Source organism: Neomonachus schauinslandi, unplaced genomic scaffold (genome assembly GCF_002201575.2).
Source record: "Neomonachus schauinslandi unplaced genomic scaffold, ASM220157v2 HiC_scaffold_577, whole genome shotgun sequence".
Taxonomy (NCBI): Eukaryota; Metazoa; Chordata; class Mammalia; order Carnivora; family Phocidae; genus Neomonachus; species Neomonachus schauinslandi.
Genome location: NW_025409267.1, coordinates 27,380 through 48,808, shown reverse-complemented (window position 1 = coordinate 48,808; position 21,429 = coordinate 27,380). Strand labels below are relative to the sequence as shown.

The 21,429-nt window shown below is 38.6% G+C and overlaps 1 protein-coding gene and 1 non-coding gene across 2 annotated transcripts in view; one reads left to right on the top strand and one right to left on the bottom strand.

Annotated features, from left to right (window-relative positions):
* Positions 1 to 188: 188 nt before the first annotated feature.
* Positions 189 to 262, top strand: TRNAN-GUU. The gene has a single exon. It is a non-coding gene; the product is annotated as a tRNA-Asn (tRNA).
* Positions 263 to 9,031: 8,769 nt separating this feature from the next.
* The window catches only part of LOC123323734 (SUMO-specific isopeptidase USPL1-like), a 30,339-nt gene continuing 17,941 nt past the window's right edge, over positions 9,032 to 21,429 (bottom strand). The window contains exons 6-8 of the mRNA XM_044912206.1: positions 18,964 to 19,089; positions 13,458 to 13,615; positions 9,032 to 11,467 (exon numbers count right to left, since the gene is read on the bottom strand). Of these exons, the coding sequence (XP_044768141.1) occupies positions 9,591 to 11,467; positions 13,458 to 13,615; positions 18,964 to 19,089 (2,161 nt within the window). The 3' untranslated portion in view covers positions 9,032 to 9,590. The remainder of the gene's footprint in view (positions 11,468 to 13,457; positions 13,616 to 18,963; positions 19,090 to 21,429) is intronic.

Here is a 21,429-nt window from a genome sequence, read left to right as displayed (position 1 = left end):
GTCCCCGCGCGGCCGCGGGATCGGCCTCTCCCCTCCCGCGCCCGCGCTGGGGCCGCCCGCAGCCTCGGCCCCTCCCGCCGCCGCCCCCGCGCGCTCCTCCGCGGGGCTGGCGCGGCGACGCCCTGGGCGGCGAGAGCCTCCGCGGCCGCGGAAATCTGTACACATCGCACGGGGAGTCTGGTAGCTGGGTCTCTGTGGCGCAATCGGTTAGCGCGTTCGGCTGTTAACCGAAAGGTTGGTGGTTCGAGCCCACCCAGGGACGACAGCGCTCATTTTCCTGAGACAACTTCGAGACGGATTCATTTTAAAACGGCAACCGTGAGATTTTTAATCGAATAGGAGAGTACGACGCTACCGTACGTCTGGGACGGAGGAAGACCATGTTGTCTCAGTATTTGTCGCCCAGCGGGGGTGGATCTAAGAGCGGGGCTTGGTAATCCAATTCCACTGTATGTCCACGGGAAATTGGCACACGTTCTTCGGGAGACCGGCCCAAAGATTGTGCTTCAACAGCACTAGTTATAATGGAAAGGGGGGAAAAATGCCCCTTGACAAGTGAGTGAATAAATGCCACTGGTTTCTTCTCGGAAAATCTGGTACCACCAGAAAGTAAATGTCCTTATTCAATATTGCCTTATCTACTGCCAAAAGGATCCGAGGAGCTGTTCGATGAAAATATGCAAGGGGAGTCACCTGAAAGTATGTGGAGGCATAATCACCCTATGTAACTGTCTGCTAAATGAAGCTCTGTTACAGCTTTTGGACAATGGACTTGAACCTAGACGAAGGTGTTAATGTTTGCTCTTAGATCGCTGACAGAATTTTCCCTGAAATTAAACTCGGGCAGAAATTGTATGGGTTCCTGTTAAAAGGTTTTGAAGGATGTATTTTCAACTCTGGTCTCACAGAAGACACAGATATTTTTCAAGCAGATGGTTCACATGAGACTTTCTATAAAGATAGAGAACCACACGATAACATGATAAGGTGATGATAATTAATTTCTGCCAAGATTGAGGTTATGGGGTGAGTGCTTTGTCTCTGGGATGTACTTTTCATGGATAGAATTTAGAGACCTGGAAGAAAAAATAGTTAAACTGCCTCACTCGGCTGTCCTTCAGGGAATGTCTTGGCAAATGCTGGCTGATAATTACTTCTCCAATAATTGTTGATAATAAAATATCCTCTGTTGTCTAGTTAGGAGCCCTTTAAAAAGGAGACACAGTGTTGTACAATTTCAGAGCAAGGAGTAGCCCCCCAAAATGTTCTTAGGTAGGGGCCTCTCTGATGCTCAAAATTCCAAACTTTCCACTCATACTTAAGGATAGCCTACAGTGGAAACAAGGAAATTAGGTCATAAGATCATTTCTATACCGTTCAAATCTAGTATAACATTTCAAGATGAGGAAGGCATAATATTTGCTAGTACTTAAGTTATGGGGACTTAGAAAGCACAACCTTCCACTTTAACCTGAGTGTTCTTATACTAGGTTGTAAGCTCCTTGAGGGAAGAGACGATTTTCTGTTCTTAATGATCATTTTAGGTTCCAATTTCCTTCAAGATACAGTTCAAATTGTTGAGTGTAGGGCTTTCCCCTACCATGTTACTGCATGAAACCCTCTAGTGGTTATATGCATTTACCAGGAGCTTCAATGGCCCATTCTGCCTTGTACCCTGCCCCCCCATCTCTTTCCCTTTGCCCTGATGTGCCAGTCCCCACCTCCTCTGTACTTACCTGGGTAACATCTGCTGAGGAGTTACCTTCTCAGGGAAGCCTAGCCTGATGCTGCCTCTGTCTGATTTAGGCACCCCTCCTCTAGTCATTCTGAAACCAGGGAGTTACTTGTCACCTACACCAGCATATGAACTCCTTGAGTGTAGTGACTAGGGCTTTATTTACGTTGTTTGCTCGTCTAGCACAGGTCTGTCACATAGCATATGCTCAGGACCGAAGCATTCCCTGCCTTGTCGGAGTATGTGATTAACAGGGACGGACAGTCAGATAAAAATGCATATGATGAAGTGTCAGCATAAGGGCCAGAGAAGAATGTTCCCAGGTAGTAAATGAGGAAGCCAACATAGATAGGCTGGATTGTGTCTTCACGGAGGATCCGAAACAATCCTGAAAGATCTGGACAGGCCAGAAGGCAGGGGAGGGCTATTTAAAGCTGGCAAAATTTGGAGGCAAGATGGGGGTGGAGAGGAGAGGAGCATAACCAGAATATAGAATAAATGTACTTGAATAGAGTGCACTGACAATGTTCTTAGCCTGTGGAAGGGCCCTGAAGAACAAAGCTGGAAGCTAGACTTTACCCTATAAAGCAAGGGAGTAACTGTTAAAGGTGTCTGTTTCAGGACATAATGAAATTTATTTTAGATGGTTGGTCTGGCAACAGAATAGGGGAAATAAGAGATCAGAGAACAGTTAAGAGGCAATTATATTTCAAAGGAGTAGGCAATGAGGTGGGTCTAGAAAAGAAGGATGTAATTCCAGGGAAGACTGGATAAGACTTAGGGACTGAAACAGGAGGGAAGTGGGTAGGGTGATGCCTACATTTAGAGCCTCGGTGCCCCAGGAAATGGTGATAGTGGTTTTGCTTGATACTGGGAATTTGGGGGGGTCTTAAAGTAATCTTGAAATTTGAGAAATTATAAATTGCCCATACTTTTAATTTACTTACTTGTGGCTGGTTCTCCACCATGGCGTTCATCTAAAACCTAGTCCCAGAATCAATCATCATTTTTTTAAGTTTAATTTCATTTTAAGTTAAACTTCATTTATTTAAGGTAAACTTCCCAAGAGACTACTTTAGGGGTCCACGGAGCCCTGTAAAAACCTGAATGGGAAGCTAAGGACCCTCTCCCCACAATGTACACATTCACAGAAATAAATTTATTTACAGTGTCCAAGGGAGTCACAGAATCTGGAACAGATTTCTGGGCCCCCACTCCACCACCAATTTTGAAGGCTTTGTACTGTATTTATTCTATTTGTAATCTACTTACTGGTAAAGGTTATAAAGTGTGTCAAATCCAGAGTGTTTAGGTATGGAAAATTACTAAACTGAAGATTTTAAGGTAATGTAAAGAACTAGAATAGTCTAATACTATTGACAAGCCACAAAGAAACCATTTTTTTTTTACTGATCAATTAAGTAGATATGTAAAATTAATAATAAATGGCTTGAGACAACAAAGCTGCTTTGGAGTTTTAACACTTAATACCTTATTGTTATAATCTGGAATGACTGGGTGTGAAGGGCTTTACTATATGGATCAGTTCAGGGTCGCTTCTATAGGGATTTATAGCAGCAGCAGCTGATTTGTGTTTCTTTTCTTGAGACTTACTTTAATGACACCCAGCAAACTGTCATATTTTATTACCCCCTTCTAGGAATGGAGCCATTTTTCATTGCTTTTTTTTTTTTTAGTAAAAACAAAACAACAGAAATTGTCTGTCAAAGAGGACTCAAACTCGTTATTCCCAAAGATAAAGTGACAGAGTAGGGCACCTGGGTGGCCCAGTTGGTTAAGCGACTGCCTTCGGCTCAGGTCATGATCCTGGAGTCCCGGGATCGAGTCCCGCATCGGGCTCCCTGCTTGGCGGGGAGTCTGCTTCTCCCTCTGACCCTCCTCTGTCTTGTGCTCTCTGTCTCTCATTCTCTCTCTCTCTCAAGTAAATAAATAAAATCTTTAAAAAAAAAAAAAAGTGACAGAGTAAATCAAATATACACTTTAAGGAGATCCTCAACTACCTTGGCAATAAACTGAGAAGTAGATTATTATAGATTATCATATGTATGTGTGAGCATAGTGGTAATTTATTTATACTTAATTGAACAATATATTCACTTAGAGTATAGGCTAGTCTGATGGTTGGAATTCACTCAAATAAATACTGCAGAGGTGAAAATCTACAATGGATAGGACTCAACATAGAACTGAAGTTTGAAATGTAGAATTTCTCCACGAATTATCAAGCATGGAGATTCTTCACATAGCCAGTGGTGACATCAGTTTACAACTGCAAACGTTTTGCCATCCTGCTAAATTGTCCTGGTTTACATTGCCTTAGGGCTGGGGGAGCATCAAATATGTGGTATGTTGTAGTGGTGTGTATTTTGGGGAGTGGAAATGACCTTGCTAAATCATAATACCAAAAGGAAAGGACTATAAAATAATGTAAAATTTCTGCTAAACCGTTAAAAATGGTCAACCAGAAACCAAAATTGCCACATGGCAGAGAAAAGTTTAATCCTTTTATACTTAAAGAGCAGATATAAATGATTAAGACTCCCAATTCAACCACCACAGGACGGGAGGCCCACAGTGCTCCTCATGCTCCTTCTTCACATACCTTTCTCCCAGTCTCCGTCTTCAAAAGACCCCCTTCTCAAGAGGGATGCTGCAGTTAGAACTCATGATCCTCCCAGTCTCCTCTCCCAGAGAGAACTCATCATAACCTGCAGTTTATCTCCATCACTCTGTGACTCCAAGCCTCCTGGGACATTAAACTCTAGATCTTATCTCTCCCAACCTTCCACTCCTATCCAGCACTTAACCCAGCCCCCACCCCCACCCCACCAGCATCTTCTGGGATGCATGGTCTGTCACTGACAGGCCTTCCCATGTCCTCAACTTCCTGAACACTCTCTTCCCTGCCCTATGCTAATGAACTCTGAACATCTGTTGAAGAAACCGCTCCCTCAACAGCCCTGTCAGGTGTTCCTGGCTCCTTGTTGCCTTTTCAACCACTGTTCCCCCATCTTCATTATAACCCTCCAGTGCCTTAGAAGCACAAACCTTTTGAACTACTCACGTTGCTCCTCTCCCTGCCATCGCCCATTTTCATGGTCTTCCGCCTTTTCTTGAGGATTTTAGCTCCTGGCTTACTGTATATTTCTTTCCACCAGGACTCCTCTGCCATTTAAATGACTTTGCCTTCCACAGAGACTATCCATACATCATCCTGGCCTCTTGATTTATCTACTCACTTTGCATGGACTTCTCACCCAATGCTCATTTGGCCATGCACTTCCCTTATGCTATACTTCAGACCTTGTTATCACTGTTCCCAAAAGCTCAATTTCAAGCACACTACTTTCTAACCAGCTTACTTGCTCCACTAATCCCACTCTGACATTCTTTGAATCCACTTCCAATCCACTGAGATCTGCCACCACTTTTTAAATGCTCATCACCTGTCTTATGTCCCTACATCCTTCCTTATCCATCACTATCATCATTTTCCTTTCATAAAACCTTAATTCCTTTTCTCCTCTGTCTTATTTGCCTGGCAATACCTCTAACCTTGGATGAATCCAACTTCCCACCTATTCTTTCTTTCCTGAGCAGCAAATGTGATTGGAGAAAAAATAAACAACCATCTTGGCTCATCTCAGTTAAATTTATGGCCACAAACTTCTGGTGGATTCTCGGCACTGCCTAGCAAGCTATGCTATGTCCCTGTTCAATTAGCTCTCAAGACTAAAAATTCTAACCTCTCCTCCTCAATTTTCAACTCCTCCTCCCCTCATACTCTCCGCTGGTAATTTTACTATGTTCCTGAGAAAATTAAAATGTGACCTTTCTCACTCTCTAATCATCACATCTCCTAATATCTGTATCCATATACTTTGTCTTCCCTACTATTAAAATCAATTAACTCTTCTAGCTCCTAAGGTCACACCTCCTTTTATATACTGGAGCTCAGCCCTGGAGAAATTTACTCCTGCAACTGTCCTTCCTCTCATCTACAACATCCATAGGAGCTTCAGGTCCACACATACACATACTATGACATCGCCCATCTTAAACACATTAAAAACGTTGATCCCACATTCCCTCACCAAGAACCAGGTAAATGTTTCAAAAGGGTCGGTCTCGGTCTGCACTTTCTCATCATCCCTTCACTTGTCTCGGCTCCACTGAACTGTCCTCACCAAGTTACCAAGGAGTTCTCAATTACCAAAGCCAATGGTCAATTCTCAGTCCTCATGTTACTCTAACTTCTCAGCAGCATCTGACAGATCGGCATCCTTCCCTCCTGAAGAAAAGCTTTCTTCCCTTGATTTTCAGGACACCACACTCATGTGGTCTTCCTCCCACGGCCCCTCTTGTTCCCCAGAGCTATTTTAACTCCCTAAATGACCCCATCCTTTATTGTGATATTAAATACAATTCACACATTCATAATTCCTAAATGAGAATCTCTAGTGTCCGCCTCTCCTGAGCCCCAGAATTGCAGATCCATCTTCCTATTAAAGTGGAACCTAAAATATCCAAAACTGAATGAATGAATGCTTTCCTTTAAATTTTTTCCTTCCGAAGTCTGTCCCATCTCAGTAAACGGCATGACCCATCTACTCAGGCAACAAAACCTGAGATTCCTCTTTCTGCCCCATATCCAACCCATCAACATATCCTGCTGGCTCTACTTTTGAAATGCAGCAGTAATCCAGCTACTTTTTAACACCTCCACAGCTCACCCTAAACTCTGGGGAGGCTGTAACAGACTATTGCTTCTATTCACACTGGTTGTACTCATTCTCCACACTTCAGTGATCCTTTTAAAACTGAGACTAGATCATGTTATGCCCTTACCCAAAACCTTTCAGTGGCTTCCATTATTCTCAAGCATAGACAAGGTCTTCGCTATGGCCCACAAAACCACACAAACGCTGGCTTCTGCCAACCTCCTTAATCTCATGTTCTTTCCCTTTCTCACTGCTCAGCCACGTCGGCCTTCTCCCTGTCCTCAATCTTGCTAAGGACCCTCACTCCTCAGGACTTTTGTTCTTCCCAGAATGCCCTTCCTCCAGTCACATGTCCAACTCCCTAACTTCACCAAAGTCCCTGCTCAGATGACACCCACCTCCAAGAAACTTCCCAAGTGCATTCAGTATGAGTTCTCCCATCCGCTGATGTTTAGTGCTGACGTTATCTAGTCAATCCTCATTATTCAGATTCTGTATTTGTGATTTTGCTTACTTGCTAAGATTTATTTATAACCTTAAAAATCAGCACTTACAGGGGCACCTGGTTTGGCACAGTTGGTTGGATCTCAGACTCTTGGGTCTCAGCTTAGGTCCTACTAATCTCTGGGTTGAGATCGGGCCCTGCGTTGGGCTCCACCCTCAGCATGGAGTCTGCTTGAGACTCTCGCTGCCCCTCTCTACCCCTGCTCTCTCAAATAATCTTAAAAAAAAAAAAAATTAACATGCTTTTGTGGTCATTATGGACACCCACAGAATCATCCAACACATATGACCCCAGTTGAGGTCTAACAACTCAACACTGCCTTTTTGATTCAGCTCTCATACTGTAAATACATGTTCTTTTTACGACATATTTAGTGCCACATTTCTTTGTGTGCTTTTTGTTGATTTCAGTTTAAAATGGCCCCCAAGTGCAGTGTTAACTTCTGTCTGGTGTTCCTAAGCACAAGAAAATTGTCACTTGCCTTACAGAAAAAACTCATGTGTTAGATAAGCTTCATTTGGGCATGACTTATAGTGCTGTTGGCCTTGTATTCAATAGGAATGAACCAACAATATATATTACATAAGGTGTCTTTAAACAGAAACACACAAAAAACAAGGTTATGTGTTGATCAGCTGACAATAATGTTGTGACCAGAGGCTCACAGGAACCTAACCTTTTATTTCCCCTAGGAGCAATGGTTCAGTATTTCATGTTCATAGAATGCTCTCGGAAACTTTACAGAGCCACCACAAATAAGAATCAACTGTATCTCCTATGACTACTTAACATTATATATGTACTTTCTTGTTTAGAAGGCAAGTTCCTCTAAAGAGCAAAAAATTTTTTTTTTTACTGCTTGATCTCTGAGGTTTATTACAACACTGCTCGGTACTTAGCAGAAATCTAGAAATACTTAAATTAATAACAAGGATGAACAAGCAATTCTTCAGAGAAACTCAATTGGCCAATAAAGTCATAGAAAAAGTTATATAAACATGTAACTTTATTATATAAAGTTATATTTAACCTCACTAGTAATCATGAAAATGCAAATAAAAACAGCCAAGGTTTTTTTTTTTTCACCCTCAATGCTACTACTTGGTGGTGAGGGTTCAAGAAAGCCAATCATGCAATCATTAAAAGACTTTAAAATGCGTATCCTGTGATCCAGCAATTCCACCCCCAGAAAATAAGACCTGGGTCTGTGCAAAAACTTAACAATAATTGCTGTGGCACAATTAATAACAAAACGGTACAGATCATCTCAAAATCTAAAGACTGGTGAAACAATGATAATCCATACAATGTTAATATAACATAGCTATCCAAAAGCTGTCAAAACTATGATGGAAAAATGCTCATTAAACATTAAGATCGTACAAATAGGTACAATAGAATTTTTAAGTCTACATGTATAAAAATATGAAAATGTTTGTAGTAATTACCACTATTACCAGTAGTTAAAATGGATGATCCAAAATCTTCATATTTTTCTGTATTTGCCCAATTTCTCCTGACAAACATGCAGTACTTTTGTAATCAGAAAATGGGGGGGGGGGATTGGGAGTAAATTGGACAAATCAATCATGAAGTGCCGAGTCCCTGGCAAAGTAAATATCCCAAGACCGCCACCCTTAAAACCTTAGTAACGGTTCCTACTAACTCCAATCACTACAGCAGTGGTGCTGTTCAAGCATCCAAACTTTAAATGACAACTGATAGGTGGAACACATACTTCTAAGCACTGTAGTAACCATGCTCCTCAATCCCAGCCATACAATTTACTAAGCTCTGTGCTCTTTCTTTATCTGTTAAATGTGATAATGGTATCTCACTCACAGAAATGTTGGGGTTTTAATGAATTAGTGTTTCATACAAAACAGAACCCATATAGCAAGCCTAATAAGCACCTGGTTATTATTTTCTCCCAAAACAGAACTGTTGGATGGTGTCCCACTTTCCTCGCAGAAATACCATGTGCTGGGAGAAAGAGGGCATTTATGATAATGTGAACTCTTATTAACACAAACATAGATTATTTTCCTGTTAGAGATCATTTATTAAACGTGTAACATTACTTAAGAGTTCTAGTAACAAGGTTTCCTGCCATCTTTTGTAAGTAGAGAAGTTGTATGGGGGGAGGTTTACATTCCACAGCACTCAACTATTATATAAGAAACAGGCTTAGGGTCTTAATATGATCACAGAACCATTACCAAACAGTCACACATTCTATAGTCCATATACAATGAATTAAGTTTGTACAAACTAGTGTTTTTCCTGAAACAGTGTAACCAAAATTAAAATGTAGAAATTTAATGTACCCAACTGTAAAAAATGCCAGAAACTAGACATTAGTTTTCTAGTTTTCATTCTGAAATCCTCCTTGTCCTATAATACAAAATGAAGCAAACAAGGAAAACCAGTTTTTGATCATTTTAATTTGTAAAACAGATTACATGCTTTGTGAGTAGAACCAAAGGAAAAGCCTTCAATAGCTTACGTTTTGTTCATGACAAGGCCAGTGTGTAAACACTACTTAATAACATACTAAGTTTTTCCAAGAGCAGTAATAAATATTAAACTAAAAAGAGGTAACATGCACTCAACAACTCTCAAACAGATATTCATCAAAATGAGGTAAGTCTAATGTGTCATTTGCTAAAGAATTTAATGAAGTGGAAAAAAACTCATCAAAAATATCAGTCTTCATGGAACTTTCCAAGTTCAATGTCCTAATGCAGACATTATTTGTCAGTGAGTCTGGCTGAACTTCACACTGATTTTTCTTGCTGGGGCTACAGTAATTATGGTCCTGTCTCAGATGTGTGTTTTGGGGAATATCATTTAATTCAGTAGACACTGGTGCTGGGATGTGGTCATCTCCCATTTCTAAATACCTAAAGTCAGCCTCCCCATTTTCTGAGTGCTCTGTTGAGACAACAGTTGTAGGAGACAGTAATTCTGCTAAAATTTCCTCATGACTTTGACTACTATATGGAACCGTGGTGCACCCAGATTTATTATCAGCAGTATCAATCTGATACTGTAGTTCTTTTAACAAGTCTTCTATTGATTCACAATCATTTGGAGACCCACAGTGGGACACATGTTCTAAATTTTCAGTTGGAGGTGTTCCTTTTTGGGGGGAAGACATAAGAGCAGCTAATTTCTTCTTTTTTGCCTTAAGTTTTTTAAGAAGTTTTAGACGAAGTTTATGAATCTGACCCTCAACTGAGTCTCCGTGGTTTACTGGAGAAACACCATTTTCTTTTACACAAGAATCGTGACTGTGGTGAGCTCCACAGGAGGGGTTTTCACATTTCTTCAAAGCGTGTGAATCAGCAGTAACACTAGCACATACACGAGAAGTTGTGCTACCAGACGATGGATGGCTTGATGGAGGGTTACTAACTGTAGGAGGCTTACTTGCACACCTATTGGCTTTCCTCGATGCCCGGTTAGCCTTTTGGTTTATGCCTTTCGTTTTAAAGCCACCAAAATTACTTGCCCCCTTAACCGAAGGCTGCAAATCAGTGACAGTGTTTCTATTATGAGCTGAAACACAAGGTGGCATAAAAGAAGCACCCTTGCTTAATAAGCCTTTAACCCAACTTCCTACAAATGGTTTCTTCTGAGTTTCTTTCAGAGATGAATTCTGTACTGACTTCGCTGTTACGGTTTGAGAAAATGCCACAGTTTCATTTTTTTTCAAATTAGATACCTGAGCTATAACAGCTTGTTCTGGTTTTAATTTCTCAGTTTTGGGTGAAAGATACTGTTTTAATGGAGTGTCCTTCTTTAGGGCAACTGTACCCTCAACTTCTACTGGCTTTACTCCGTTTATAGGGTCAGTAGCATGCGTAGTATTCACAGGTTTAGTAATTACGGTGTCTTCTGTACTCGGCTGTGCCAACTGCATGTTTGCCCCTACAATTTGAGATGGCAAGCCTACATTCACGAATTGGTCTTGAGTAAGCTTTTCAACACACGGAGCTGATACTAAAGAAGCCATTAGTGACTCTTCTGATTGCAAGGTATTTGTTTTGCCAACTCCTGCATTTTCTGCCACAGGTTCATTTTCTAAGAGAAAACATTCAGAGTTAACCTGTATTTCTTCAAGTGTCAAAGACAAAATATTACTGTCAACCCAACCTTCTGGACCTGAAAGTACATGATGCCCATGCGTTACAGATGCACCCTGTGAGAGAGGGCTCGGTGCAACTGCCGTCCCGGTTGTGCAGGGCGGCTCAGCAGAGGCAGTGTCACCCCCAGAACACCATGTTGGAGCGGCTGGTTTCTCATCACCGAGAGCAGCCTCCTCCTTAGCCTTTTTAAGTGGAAGGCAGGCAGATGCTTTATCTGTCATATGAGATGTTTTTCTTTCCCAAATAACAATATGTATCTCTGAAGCAGGAACTTCAAATTTCTCACACCTTTCAGAACGTAGACCTTTAAGGTCATCACATTCCAGCCAACTTCCTGGAGGATGAGGAAAGTTCAGTAAATGAGGTTAGACATTCAAAACCCACCAGCCGAGGTTCACTTTCTTCTGGCCATTTTAACTGCTATATCCCTGAATATCCACCAAAAGAGAACACTCAAGAACATGGCCTTATACTTATGTCACCATTTTTCTCTGCCAAGGTTAAAGTCCTTATTTGGCTAATAAAAGTTATAGACTAACATCCAGAAATTTGAAAAACTGAGATAGTTTTTACCCTTTCCTACAATACCCACAAAAATCGAGAGAGAAGTCTATTTAATTTTTGTGACTTAGAATACAGTATATCACCCAATTTATCCAACAACATCAGAAAATGGATTAAATTTTTCCATATATATGAATTTTCAAGATAAATGAAGCCTATTACCCTCAAGTACCCACATTTGTTTCAATTCTTATTTCAATTCAATTCTTCTCTTTTTTTTAGTTAAAAAAAAACCTTAGAGGTTTTTAGGTGTTTGCTTATTTTATTTCTGAGCTTCTATTTTCTCATTTGTCAAGTGAAAACGAAGTGATAGATTACAAGGGAAGAGGTTAACCTCCTCTACACACAAAAAAAGCCCCAAGAAAACCATTCACTAAATTAATATGGATACACCCTTATAAACCACACGAACCTATTATTTCTTCTTTTATACCCATTAAAACTTTGAGACTCTTTTGTTTGCTTACGTCAGTGGTTCACCACCACACATGCACATTAGAATTACTTAAGTCACATTTGGGCCTAATCCCCAGAGATCGATTCAATGACAGGGGAAAGCCAAGACATTTTTATAAAGTAACCGTGATTTTTATATGGTGTCAGGGATGGAAACCATGTAACTATCTAACCTACCTGAAAAGGATTTCAGATTCCCTGGAATGTAGTAAAAAATTAAAATAAATAAGTTGCTTGTTTAGTTTTTGCTTATGTTATTGAGAACCACTTCCCCCCAATTCTGAAGTAGGGTAAAACTTTAAGGTGACAGTATTTATAACACGGATTTTAGTTTGCAAAGTGCTTTTACAACACATTATTGTGTCATCCACCCAAACTATCCCCAAGAGGAAAATATCAAATATAAAAAGTGTCCAAACAATAGAAAAGAGAAAAAAATATCAAAGAGACCCCTTACCAACAGCCTAATATGACACTTTACGGGGCTGAGTGGTCTTGTTTAAGACAAAGTGAACATTGTGAGAAAAACAAACTCAGTATTAAACCATATTAGATACGTGAAAGGAAAAACTTAGCAAAAATTATGAGCCATACTATTTAACCTTCTATTGAAAAGTTTAATTATTGAAATAAAGGCTTTATCTTAGATAAATTATGAATTTCAGATATCGTTTCACAGTTCTAGAAATAGATGTTTACTTTTCTTTTTTTCAATTTTTTTTTTCTTTTTAAGTAGGCTCCATGCCCAATGTGGGACTTGAACTCACAACCCTGAGATCAAGAGTCACATGCTCTACTGAGTGAGCTAGCCAGGCACCCAAGAGATGTTTATTTTTATTTATATTACTAACATCTGCAAACTAAGCAAAATTTTTGTCCTTTCTCAAATAAAAACCTTCAGTACGATGCACTTTCTTTTTAAAAGCAGTACGTGGTTACATATCTAAAAAAATCAAAATCGCCACCATTCATTTTTCTATACTGACCATGTATTTCTCATGGAGTAAAAGCAAACATACTAAGTGGGAAAAAGCAAACTGTAAACCAACAGTATTATATGATCTCCTTCTCTGTCCAGAAAAGAAATATGTATATGCATGTGTATACCCATACTTACACACAGCAAAGATAAGAGTGATTCTAAACTAGAGTGACACAGGAGAGGAGGGGCAGAAGAATTAAAGGCAAGGGCAAGACATGAGAGGAAAAAAAGAGTCAAGGCCAAGTTTGCCTTTAAAAAAAAAAAAATCTAGAGTTTGGCCTCTATGCCTATTATCATAAAAGAAAAAGGTTTAAATACTTACCATCCGCATCCAAAATCCATGTTATAAAATGATTATTTGCTTGGTACTGAATTACAGAAGTTATTTGATAAAGACAGCCTTCAAAATGAAATGAATAGTGCTGCAAGTGGTTATGTGGCAAGCCTTCCACAAAGTGCAACATGAGTAGGGGAGACACTCTGTGGGAGAGAAAGGCAAATGAAGTCAAACAAATGTAACGCCCTGTTCCTGGTTACACAAAAGATGGTCTGAAGCAAGGAAGTCACACATAACATGTTCAAGGCTAACTGCACTAATTTTTCTTGAGAACCTCCAGATGTGTGCCTTAATTAGAAACGGAGAACTCACTCTATGAAGTATGTAACAGTAAACCCTTCTCAGGATGGTATCAGTGACAGTTGGAAGCCATCATGCAGTAAGGCTCTAACACAGACCATTAAGCAAAAATTGCTCTGTAAGCCACAATGCTGCTTTGGCTTAAAGATCTCTTGGTAACATAACTACTCTGTAAAATCACAGGGAAAAATCCAGGCCTTTTACAATTTTCTTGGGCATCTAGTGCCCAAATGAATTACTTTTGTTTTATAGGTAGTATGTGAAACAAAGTAATAAACCTAAGACACTGAAATAAACATTTAAAAAACCTCAACATGCTAATAATTTGGTCTATTTCACTATTATTTCCAGAAGCAAAGAGGTCCAACAAAGTAAAACTTTTACTTAGAAAGTTTAATTTGTACCTAAAACAGAGAAGAAAATACAACATAATGGCTGATGTACTATAAACTTTAAGACATCCATAATTTCAAAAATATACTTTATCATTTCAGTAACATACCAAACCAGAACATAGAACCTAATGATGGGCCTCAGATAACCAAATTTAACAAAGCTCTCAGGATTTAAGAAAAATGATGAATATCTCTTTTCCCAATATTTAAACAGCTGTCAAACTTACTTAGCTTATCAAAATTTATTCAGCTGAAATGAACTTGAATCAATGTCCAAAATGCAGATTATTCAGACTGACAAGGAATAATTAATAAGTTATCTCTTGTCAATCATGTTAGAGGAACAATCAAGTCTTCAAAATTAAAGTACCTATAAATAAAAAGTGCTGTAACACTGTCTATAATGCTAACCCCCTTTGATTTTTATCATATCTACTTAATTGATCTAAGATACCACTGGTTATAACATATACCACTAGGAAAGAAAACTGCCAACTAAACTCTACCATGCCATCAATTCTTAGATGTTCTCCCATGTTAACATTTGAAGAGTGTGCCTTTGAATCAATGATCCACAGAGAAACTAGAGATCTGTTCTCACAGCTGGATATGCAGGCTTAGGCACCTGCATGACTCTGTAAGTACTAATATTTAATTCTCCTGGTCTCATATGATAGATACCTTTTCAAGATATCTTCTAAGGCTAGTTACTAAAACACTCTTGTTGATCCCTAGACTACAAAAACTCATGAACTTCCTGCCTTCTTTATGTGAGTTAAACACAGAAAGTGTTAAATAGGCTGCATTTCTTTCTTAATGGCATATTTAAAAACTGGTGCAACTTATAAACGATGGCATCTTGGATTCAATTAAAAAGCATATGCCCCCGCTCATCCTTTTCTACTTCATTTTCTTCTCTGGTCCCCTAGACTCTAGTGTCCCCTAAATGTTACAGGTTCCTCCTACCCATAATTCCAACTCATCTCATATGCAGCCTCTCAGCTGAGGGTACAACTTTACTCCTAGCTTGGCCACAGATTTTGTTCTCAGGCTTCTTCCTACCTGCAATGCCTAGCATGTCAAAGATGATGCTTAGAGCTGAGAGGATCAAGTTAGGTATGGACTCAACCATAAAAAAATTGGATGGGATGGCTTAACAGAACTGGAATGAGAGTCACAAGAGATTTCAAGCCAAGATCCATTTGCATTCACCTCCCTAACTTTAGGTTAAACTCCTCCTATTATAAGGATCTACCCTCAGGAGAAGAGAGAAAACAGAAAACAGAGAAAGCAGCACACAGGGAACTGTGCCAACTGCCCTGGCTACCCACAGACAGCAGGGAAACACCAAATCCCTGTCCTACAAAGAGCAGCCAGTCTTGTGCAAATGGCCTGGAGGACAAGTGTTTTATTTCTAATCCCAACTAATGTAACGTAGTAACTCATATTTTAGAAAATGCAAATTTAACAATGTGCATATATGTATTTCTGAACTGTAATAATGTAGGCTTTAGGCAAAAAAACTGCAAATATAATTTTTAAATCTCATTATATTTTAGATCTAATTACATCACTGAACGATTTCCCATTTCAGATTCTATGACAAAAAAATGAAATATATGAGTAAAATCAGATGTAATTAAAATAATTAGAATTGGTTCATATTAATTATAACAAAATACTTCTTCAGAAAAATTCAACTGTTAAACAAAGGTTTACAACTGTATTCTTCGGAGGTAAGTTCAAGGATCTCATAAAATAATAAAGCATTTTGTGCCACACAATGAAGATTTAAATTAAGAAACATAATTTTAACTATTTTATATATCAGTACTCCATCCAAACTTTTGTAGGGGATGGTTTAGTTTATCTGCTTGGAAGAAAGTCTCAAAATCATTATATTTAAAGATACTTTGATGACACTTTAATAAGACCTATAAGCAAAGACCAGAAACATCTAATTTCTCTTCTTAGCCTCCCCTAACCTTTAGTTTAAAAAAAAAAAAAAAAAATCACTGTTAAAAGCGAAGGTTTTTAAATTTTTTATATATTCTTTAAAAACGAAGTTTAAATAAATAAACTTTTCAAATGACAATCCAGGACAGTGGACCGGACTCCTAGAGGTGATCATGGCAGTAATGAGGTTCATTTTAGGAGTTTGTGAAGTAAAATTAAATCAGATTCTAAGTTGGTGCTCCACATCACCGTGCTCTGAATATAATTCCTAAATAATTTACTTAAAGTAGCAGATCTGAACTTGACAGATCTCATTCATCTGATTTATCAATGGACTCTTTCTAATGGGAACATATTAGAGATGTGGACTGCCTGAGACAAGGTGTTCAGGGAACTTACAACACTATTAGCTTTTAGAATGCTGTAAGGTGGAATTATGCATGATATCATGATGGGCCTAACTACTTTTAAGTTATCCTTAAAAACTATATTAAATTTGTTTCTAAATTCCATTAGACATCAACAAATCAAGAACATGAATTTCAAAGTAAAAAACTACAGAGGACTTTATAAATACCTTGTCATTTAAAATTTAAATGAAGTTTCACATACTAGTTCAATTTACTTTTGAATATAGTAAATGTCCAAACTATAAATTCTGCTTATAAATTGGCCTGTTAGAACTCTAAACACATTTCACATTGAAACACTTAGCGCATACACTGCCAAATCAGAGCACGAATCTTTAACATAAGTAAAGCAACATATTTGTGTAATTAAAAACTGTATGTTGCAATGTGACCAATTAACAGATCAAACAAAATAGTAGTATAAGTTTATCTTCAATGTGGGCTTGAGAAAAAGCAGGTATAACTGTTAGATGAAATTACATACACCAGGAAGCCTCAAGTAACCCAACTGTCCAGTACAGGATGGCAGATACCCACAACCTGCTACCCTTCTACCTCTTTCTCATCAAGGACAGGGCTTAAACAAAAAAAAACAAAACAAAAAAGGGCTCCTACAACACTCCAATCTCAAAGTTTGAAACCCCACACAGCCAAGAAAGACTATGGACTTCAGCTTAAAGGTACCTTCTCTTCTTTTCCACTCAAATGTTCCAAATGATAGTGAATGACCAAAAAAAAAAATGGTAGTAAACCAAAAGGACCAACAAGGGAAAGGAGACATAAGCAAACAAGAAAACAACAAATATTTTGAAAGCAAAAAGCAAACGGGAAAGTGGTAACTTAGCAGAATGGATGAAGTGATGACATGAGTGCTATGGAGTGGGCACACTGATGAGAAGAACTTATACACCTCACAGAACCTCTAGAAGACTCAATACTGATAGGTGACAGATGTTGAAGAATGTGGGGGTAAGGCCCTGAGCTAAAAACTGGGATAGTGACAGAGAGTATAAAGAACACTCCCACGGACCAGGCCCAGAGAGGAACTCTATAAACTGGAACACTGGAGCAGAAGGATGGAAGGTGGCAGAAGAAAGGTTTCTAGAAAAAAAGGGGGAGGAAGGAGGATTCAAAAACTGAGAAACATTTAAGTGTTTGGAAAATTTATTGATGGGTGTTTGAAGAATTTGGAAAAAATTCACAATGCATACATAAACAAAGCAAATGAAAACACAAGGAAATTAGTAATTCCAGGAAAAATGAAAAGTTATAAAAGAAATGAAACATAACCTTGTATACTGCTTGGCTGGAGGGAATATACGTATATTCATAATAATAAACAATGAGTACTGATTTAACAAAAAATGTAATCATACAGGAAGGAGGACAGGGAGAGGTTACACAGAAATGGGGCCCAGGTGTTGTTATCAGAGTCCTAGTCCTCAACTACTGTAAAAGGAGAAGACTATATAAAGACTATATAAAGAATAAGCACAGTGTTCTGAATTGTCACAGTAAATACTACCTTAAAGGTGTAAAGTAGATGCTTAAAGGAGAGGAGGTAGGAGGGGCACTGCTCTTTCTCCTTCTAAGTCTGGGCACTATTAGATTAGCTGAGAATTTATTACTTGGATGAAAACAAACCTTTAGTAAAGATTGAGGATTTCCTGGTACATCCTCCAAGGGCATCAGAAAAGGTTAACTGTTCTTTATGACACCAAATTATACTTCCAAACATTTCTTTACTGTAGAGTTAGAGGTGAGGGCGACTAAACCTTCAGGTTACACAGGATGTGTAAGTGTGTGAGTGTATTAACTAACAAAAGAGAGATAGACAAACTGCCTATATTGGAACTGACCCGAGTTTAAAATATGGGGCTTCTGGTAGCAATTTTAGAACAAAGTAATTCTGACCAGTGGTCCCACTGAGGACAAATAGAAAAGCTGGCGAAATATAATAAAAACACATCTGCTCAAAGGCAGAGAAAGCTTATAAGATGATGAAGAATTAGCAGCTCAAGTTCTGGGAGAAGATGGGAATTCAGACAGACGAGCCTGTGGTTCATCTTTGAGTCATCTTAGTTCTTGATATTACATTAAGGAAATCTCAGAATTCTAGTGACTCCAAGCAGTTGGCAGAGGAGAGAAAAACTGAAGATTAATATCCTTAAAGGGAGAAAAAAGGCAAAAGAAGAAAAGGCACCAGTAGCGTGGGGTCAGACAATCACCCTAAGACAGGTCTTCAGCGGTATTTTGTCTGGGACAGTTTGCTTACCGGCCAAAGTTCTCGATAGAGGGGCATTTTGGTAATTTGTAACTACGTTGTTTAATGCAAACTTCTGAAAAGTAGCTTGTAGTCAACACTTGCAATTCTACACATTAAATCCACCTTCATTTTGTTCTAAAAAGAGTAAGGCAATTTTAACTCACTTTTCCAATTCCATTTTTCTTATCTGTGACTTATTGCTGCAATTGTTACATGGACCAAAATGGGCAGCATTAAGTGGGTGCCACTCAGGGATGACATTTGTAAAAGTGACCAGATTCTTCGTATGTCTGCAAAAAAAAGAAGACATAACTTAAGTTCATTTACATCAATTTAAACCAATGCCTAAACCTTGGTTTCTTTATTCATACTTTCCTATTCCTCCCATGTAATAAATACGCCACTGTTCCTTCCAAACCATAGTAAAGCTCTCTGTGAAGCCTCTTCACCATAATTATGTGTATTTTTTCAGTTGTGAGATGAAGAAAATGTTCAAACCAGGATTTCTCAAGAGCAATACCACTGACATTTTGCACTGGGTAATTCTTTGCCGTGAGGCATTTGTCCTGTGCACTGAGAATGTTTGGCATCATCCCTGGCCTCTACCCACTAGATGCCACTAACAGCTCCAAATGTAGCAACCATTAGCTCCAAACACTGCTAAATGTCCCCTGAGGTGCAAAACAGTCCCTAGTTGAGAACCACTGTTTCCAAATTTATTAAGAGCTCACCCCTTACTTACAAAATTCACAATCTGGCTATCCATATTGACAACCGAAAAACGAAAAAAGGCATTTCCAAATATATAATCAGGAATACATACAACTCAATTTTCTTGATCTTTAAAAAATTAGAATACCAGTTGTGAAATAATTTTGTTTTCACAGGTTACAGAAGTTCTAAATTTGGACTTTAGCCTAAATACTTGACAGCAACAGACACCTAAAAAGATGATATTTAAAGATGTACACTAGGGGCGCCTGGGTGGCTCAGTCGTTAAGCGTCTGTCTTCAGCTCAGGTCATGAGCTCAGGGTCCTGGGATTGAGCCCTGCATTGGGCTCCCTGCTCAGCAGGAGGCCTGCTTCTCCCTCTGCCTGCCGCTTGTGTTTCCTCTCTCACTATAGCTCTCTCTGTCAAATAAATAAATAAAATCTTTAAATAAATAAAGAGGTACACTATATCTCAACTGGATTCACTTTAATAAAAATACCTTTAAAAGAGCAATTAATTACCTAAAAATACACTAGTTTTTTTTTTTTTGTAAACAAATACTGTTCAATCAAGGTGAGATAAGCAGAGGCTGTTACAAATATACCAGTTCTCAGGGAAGCTAACATTTTAAAAGCAAAGCGGCGTAAAGTTATCACTAAAACTGAATGACTTATTTCTACTAAATTCTTGCTTCTCACAGACGACTGCTGAGTAAAGGCTCCTGTATTTTAGGCTATAAAAAGGAGTCTGTCTCAGCAAATAAATGTTAATGCTCCACATGACAGCAAACATTTTTGAGCACTTACTATGTGCAAAAGCAGGGTGCTGTGCTAAGCACTCGTCTCCCAAAAAACCCTAAGTGGCAGGTACCATTCTTCTCCCCATCTTACAGATGAGGAAAGTGAAATACAGAGCGCATATCAGATGATAAATGATAGACCTGAGATTTGAATACAGGGAGTCTGACTCCAAAAACCATGTTTTTAAACTGCCTCCAAAATATACTTTGTAAAGCAAGTAAAAGATCTTAAACTGGCCCTAAAAACAGCAGGACAAAACCATGAGTTTGCTGGATATTCTCCCATCAGATTTAGTGGAAATGTTTTAAACTATGATATATACTAAGATGTATTTAATGAAATGCCACTTCATTTTAGCTTTTCCTCTATAACTACTTATTTTTAGAACAAAGGAATTAAAAAAAAAAAAAACAGCAAACCCAAATGCCAGTGGCTTTTTTCCCTTGAACCCTCAGAGTTTTTTATATACACCTCCAAAATGCACTTAACATTTTGCATTCAAAGTAACTTAAGGCATCCAACAGATCAAAAATAATTACTAAGTCACTGGCCCTCAATTATGTGTTTATATGTTATCTCCCTAACTAGTCTGAATTTGGCCAGGATAAAGATTATTTTTCTGTTAAGTTCCTGGCACATAAAATATACTCAATGAAAAGCTGTCAAATAACTCAGATGTGGATTTTGGAAAAGCTGTAATTAAGCTGATTTTAATCATCAAGCTTGTTTATATTATTTAAAATCCAGGTGGTGATTTAAGGAGTATACCACAGTGAGCAGGAAAGTCTGAGGGCAAGAAACTTAAGCTTGGATTTTGTCACTTAGTAGTGTGTCACCTTGGACCTTGCCTATTTAACCCCTTTCAAGGTTCACTTTCCACATTTGTCAAATGAGGAGAAAATCAGATTAATTTATATAAATCAATGATAGAAGACCAGGAAATACTCGTTCTTATACTCATAGAAAATTATTTAAGTCCTAGATGAGAGTGAAATGCTTATTCTTACTCTGTTCTAATACTTTTGAGTTAACTGGTTAAAAAAAAGTTTTCTGGTTCTGTTGCTTGTATTCCCTAGAACATTCTCTCAGACTTGACTCTCCTTGACTGACCCCTACAT